At 31.4% G+C, this 6,297-nt stretch overlaps 1 protein-coding gene across 1 annotated transcript in view; it reads right to left on the bottom strand.

Annotated features, from left to right (window-relative positions):
• The window catches only part of LOC105165843 (probable galacturonosyltransferase 15), a 7,456-nt gene extending 2,621 nt beyond the window's left edge, over positions 1-4,835 (bottom strand). The window contains exons 1-3 of the mRNA XM_011085006.2: positions 4,658-4,835; positions 4,531-4,574; positions 1,197-1,382 (exon numbers count right to left, since the gene is read on the bottom strand). Of these exons, the coding sequence (XP_011083308.1) occupies positions 1,197-1,382; positions 4,531-4,574; positions 4,658-4,835 (408 nt within the window). The remainder of the gene's footprint in view (positions 1-1,196; positions 1,383-4,530; positions 4,575-4,657) is intronic.

The raw sequence follows: 6,297 nt of genomic DNA, 5'->3' as shown, positions 1-6,297 counted from the left end.
GCCATGGACCTTCTAGCAAGTCAGTATCTCGCAATTCAGGCAGATTTCAAATTCAATTACAATTTTTCCCCCCAAAAAGGAACAACATATGTACATCAGTGAGCAAGATTCTTTAGTACCTTCCACCTTGTGGACCTACAAAAAGTACTAAAAGAAAGGTGGGAAAAGTGACCCAAATGCAATTCACAAGCTTCACTATTAGCTTAGCAAAATGACATGGGAGTTCACATGTTGCCTAAAATTGGATAAGAAAGAAGTTGAACATGTGAGCAAAATCCACAACCATACGCTGGGTTCCATAGTGGGTTGTGGGTGATTCAAGCACCCCTCCCATGATGTGCATTAGATTTGAGGGGTTTAGATAGACCAGGTGCGCTTAACAATTACACCATGTGGGCACCCCCTTGAGTGTTTAAATAATAGTGGGAGCCAATTATGAACATAGTCGCTGTGGCTGCTAGTAGTGATGGGAGGCATTTTGGAATTAGTTAAAAAGATTACAGATGAAAGAAATCCAAACAAAATAAATGTATAGGGAATAATTTTGGTGAGTTTTGTGATTTCTCGTTTTTTTTTCATTTTCAGAACCCTATTTCCATCTTCAGCTATTTGAAAACACACCACCTCATTAGTTTCACAATCTTTTGAACTGAAAATAGCACTTATTATTTTTATCATTTTCAGTATTACATAGTTTTCACATAATATACGTTGTAGCTCCTCCAACTGTTTTAAAATACTTAAATTTTAAATTTTAATTTCAAATATAATCTTGGGAAGAACCTGAATTTCATGTATGAAAACTTATTCATAAATATACTTTCTTCAGCATTGTCGATACACACTACACATTTCCATTTCATGTAAAATCAAATATAATCCTAAAAACACTGAAAATGCTAAATTTTAAAAAATAAACAGTGATAATAGGAAGAGGGTTTTTAATTTACAGTTTAACTGTTAAATTAAATTAACTTTAAACAGAAGTTATAAACTTCTCCCATTTTTTTTTTAAATTTTTACTTTTATTTTCAAATCACTCTTAAATTTTACTATGACCAAACTTATAATCTTTTTTTAATTTATTTCCACGGTAAAGGTAAAAATTATTGCCAACACCTCCATAACCCACAAAAACAACTTCAGAAAAATAGTAGTAACTTAGGAATAAAGGCAGGAACTAATTGACAACTTACCATGGCCTTGGTCTTAAAAGCGAAGGTCTTAATGTCTTGTCTGTTTAGCGTCACATCCTTGACAAGATCCCTGAATGAAACTGGTCCAGAATTTGAAGCCTCCACTGCCCCAAGTCCAATTCCAACCCCATCATCATCATTACTTGTAGTTGCCTCCAGCAAGGCCCTCGTCAGCTCCTCTCTGAGCTTTTTTAGCATTATGACAAGAACACAATCGTAAGCAAAACAACAACGACAAGAGTGGATGCAATCATGTTTTTGTTTACATTCATGTAACTTATCTGGCATTCGCGTGTTTATGTACGACATCGGAAAAAGCCCATAATTATTTCAGCCACCAGTGTCAGTGGGTTACTGTATACTATATTTCTTGCACTAGTGGCTGCTGCTGCTGGTTTTTTCTCCTCGTCGTTTATCTTATAGATTTTTTACTATTACAAAAAACTAAAAAATTGAATGACTTCAATTGCCATAACGTCTATCCACTGTAATATTTTTTAAAATCATAACTCGCTTATAAAAATATTTACAAATTATCAATCAAGAATCTCCTAAGTTCAAAAACAAAAAAATCAAACCCACAATTATCATATAAAAGGTGTCCATCTTTAGGAACCGAGTCGTTAAAAATTGACACTCCTTTTCAGACTACACACTTCCTTTCTCAAACAAAGAAAATGTTGAGGACAACTAGCCCAGAAATTCATAAGATTATAAAAGTTATCTTAAAGCTTACATCATATTACAATAGTTGGATCGAGGAATCCCACCACGAATCTTCAACACTGATGCAGTATATCGGACCAGAATTTCACTGTATAGTACTTTTGTATTATGAATCTCTTTATTGATACTGTAGAAAAGTTGTATTTTCTTTATTCAAAATGTATTTTACTCTTAGTTTTGTTTTAAAAGTTTTTAAATAAGATTTTATTTTGTATAGTAAATATTTCGCTCAAATCATCTAACCCTTATATTAATAGGGTAATAATATCATATAACTTTAAATTATTATTTCAATAATATACATAATACATAATATTTATGTTTCAATTTTTTTATTTAAAATAATTATATCCATTTAATGTAAAACTGAAAATGAGTATCTATACTTCATTATAATTGAGAACTCCATACGTATTCTTTTATTTTTTTCTTCTCTTTCCAACTCCTAATTTTATCCAAAACCAACTCTAATATTTTTTAATTAAACTTCTCAGTCCAACTCTTAATTTTATGTCGACTCTCACAAACTGTTTTTTTTCTTTTTCCATTCTTCCTATCTGTTCCTTTCTTCTCTCATTTATATATATATAGCTTCTTTGCGTCTTCCATATTTATAAATATTTTTATTGTATAGTATGTATTTATACCTCAATATAAGTATAGGAAAAAATGCATACTACCCCGTAATATTCAAAATGAGCATTTCCTGTAAAAAAAATCAAATTATTTCTCTACATTTTTTTAAATGAAGCAAAATATCCCTTCAAGAGAGGGGGTGTATTACATACGCTCCCTTTATATCTTGGGATGATTTTCAATGCATGCTCACTGCTCACTTACCTTTATGCTATTTGAGATGATTGAGATGAAAGTGGTGGTAGAAAAATGAGGTGGCAGCCCAAGTTGGCAAGTGTTGGCGAAATCAAAGGGCTGAATGATTACCGACGCTACGTGGAAAGGGGCTTATCCACTGTTCTGCTCCTATGATCTTACCCAATTTATTTATATAGGTCAATTATGTCTACCTTATGTTATTTGGATTTGCACCCAAAAAGCAAATATCAAACAATTATTATTTTATCATCATTAAATTATATCAAGTTGTCTGACAGTCTAATGGCTTTACATGTTAATGCATTTAAGAAAAAGATAAACAAAGAATCAAACTTTTAAAGTATTTATAACATACTAGTGAGGTGTTTGGTAAATTTTTGAATGATAAATTTAAAATAAAATTTTAGAAGTTTATAATTTTTTTTTTTGAAAAAGAATAAAGAATTCCTAGTTTAGTTTTAAAATTTTAACAAATTTCTATAATTTTAATCACATTAACTATAAAATTACTTTCGTGAAGTTTTAGAATTGTAATTATTTTATCCAAACACTTCATAAAATTACTAAAAACTAGTTATTAAAACACACTGGACGTATATGTGTAAATTACTTTTTATTGTATTTGTCTTTATGTGAGAAAAACATAAAGATAAAATGAAAAATTGACCAAGCTAATCATGAATTAATTTTAAATGCATATGAATCCTGTTGGGTCGGTTTCTTAGCTCATGTCTTATTATTAGCTACGAGGTATAAGACTCGGTAGCTCATTAACTCTTAGTTGTTAGTCCAAATAGACTAGAATAGGTAGACCAGCTATTACTTTCTTTAGTCGGAATAACGCTGGTCGAATAACTCTCTTGGCTTATAATCAGACTTTCAGTCATATCTTGTAGCCACTAGCTCAATAGTTTATCTAGCCTAATTGTTATATACCAGGTTCTAGCTCTAGCATCTAGCTCCGAGCTTCATAGGCTCTTACTATCTAGCATACATGCGGATGTTATTTATATTCTCAAAAATTATTTATAAAATTAAATTATCAGAAAATGTTATAAATTATGAAATAAATAGATATAGCTGGAGACACTTGAGATAGCCCACATTTTGTCAACTATGATAGTTCTCTAAATAAATCTATAGCTAAGGTTCAATTATCTCAAGTGAATCTACTTTTTCCTTTTCTTTCTTTTTTTGCCCCCCCCTAAAATACCTTATGAATGGAGAATTTGGATTTGAGGAAGAGTTCCAAAGCTAAAAACTTTAAAATTCAAGAAATAATAGAAAATGAATATTACATTCTCTTTGAAATTTATTACAACTTCAAATTATCCAACCAAAGTACCAAACTCAAGAAATTGACACTTATGAAAATAAATTATTAAAGTCGTTAATCTTCAACCCAAAAAGCGACTTCCTGGGTAGTTTACACGACCTCCTCTCTTTCAATATATCATTGGGAGATCTTATCTTAACAAAAAAATTTAAAAAGAATTAAGAGCTTAAAAACTGTCTGCCAAAAAAAAAAAAGCAGCGATGAGTTCTTAATTAATTAATAATTTCAATTTTAATCATATCAATTATAAATATTATTATTTCAATCTTGATCATAGAAATTATAGAAATTATTGATTTAAAATAAGATATAACATATTATAACATCTAAAAACATCTTATAAAATATACACAATATTTTAAATAAATTTGATGATTCCCCTCCTAATATATATTTATATGGCGAGGCAGTTAAATTAAATAAAATAATAGTACATACCAGGGCAGCATCGCTCCCGCCAAAAAACCTCCATGTCACACACCCTGTAAATATAATCACACTTTTACGGTTCCAAGTTACCTCATCGGAATCAAACAGTAAAATTACAGCTGTAAATCATAATTACCGATAGAGGAAGAGCAGAGAGCCGCCGATTCAAGCACTAGAAAAGCAGTTCTCACGAAAAGAAACGGCAAAAGCAGCCCAAGCTTTCCCTTCATCCCCCGCCAAACGCCGTCGCCCGCGGCGGCGACACCGGACACCGTCAGTCTCTTAATCCCACTTGCCGATATATACAGCTTCATATTTCGAGCTCCGATTTCCGCTTCTTCTTCTTCAAGAACATTCTCATCCCAACAATCAAAACCAGATCCCGATACCTGTGCACCTATACATACACTTAACAACCGTATCTAATCCCAAATCAGAATCAACTGCGCTGTTAGCTCAGTGTTCACTTCCGATTGAAGTGGGCGGCGTTGAAGTTCATACACTATATATATGGGTGAATATCTATGTAGGCTTGTACTGCAATATGTGTCGCGATTTGCGAAAGAGAGAATGAGATCACGCACTCTTGTACGTTTGAATAAAGAATAAACAAATGCAGTAACAGTGTGTTGCATATATGTATGTATAGATTTATCCGTGTGAATATATCTTGTAGAGAGAGAGAGAGTGGAGGGTGGGGGCCCAAATCGCAGAACCAATGCCGCGTTGAATGCCGCGGGAAGAAGAACTGGAAATCACTACAACTATTTGTTTGTACGTTGTGCATCGCGAGGAGTACGGAGGAATGGTGGGCTTCAATTTGTGCCCTTAGTTTACGACCGTATTTACGATGTGTGCCCTTTCTTCCCAAGTGCTCACCGACACATACGCCCACACAACTAAACTTTCCTCTCAGTGTCAAGTTATTATTATAATTTTTTCCTTTCAATTTGAATATAATTAGGGATATATTACATTTAGACCCCTAACGGTAGACCAAATTATATAATACCTGTTTTTTAGGGGGTTTTGTGTAAGCATTCTTTTTAAATATGAGGTATAATTATAATCCAATGAGTTTAGTTGTAATTTTTAGAAAAACAGAGGGGTGTTTGTGTATTTTGTCAGACCTTAAAAGGTGTTAATGTAATTTACGCTATAATTATTGTAATTTAATTGATACAATGAAAGTCTGTTTATTGAGATTTAATTACATATAATAATAATTCGAAATTAATGGATAAATAATTTACGTTCTTTGTGAGGGTATTTTTAGGTTATAGATAAAATTGATATATTGTCTATTTATACAGTAGTTTATTTATTTTTATTTTTTTAATGTCTTTGTTAAATCAAAATTTCAACTACCATAAATATCCCCATCATTAATTAATAACTCTACATTTTTTCCAAAGTAAATTAATAGGTTGTTTTAATTAATATAAGGATTGATTTGAGTGAAGGGAACCAAATTCTTAATTTATTGTAATTAATAATTAATAGGTCCCCACTACTTACCATAAACTAGCAAGCCTATATCTTTATTAATAGCTTCTTAGTGTTTAGTTTTGTAACTTTTAAATTTTGATTATTTTTATTTTTTTCCGGAGTTAGTTTTTGAATTTGTATAAATTTATTTGCAGGATTAAAATTGCAAGTGAACTGCAATTTTTGGCCAAATTAGTCGAAAAAAGACTAAAATTATTAAAATTATAAAGTTACAGGTCTAAATTGTAAAATCCAATTCGTACAGGACTAAAAATGTCAACCCCTCTA

This window comes from Sesamum indicum, linkage group LG6 (genome assembly GCF_000512975.1).
Source record: "Sesamum indicum cultivar Zhongzhi No. 13 linkage group LG6, S_indicum_v1.0, whole genome shotgun sequence".
NCBI lineage: Eukaryota > Viridiplantae > Streptophyta > Magnoliopsida > Lamiales > Pedaliaceae > Sesamum > Sesamum indicum.
The sequence above is the reverse complement of the archived record's forward strand: the minus strand, read 5'-3'. Positions and strand labels throughout refer to the sequence as shown.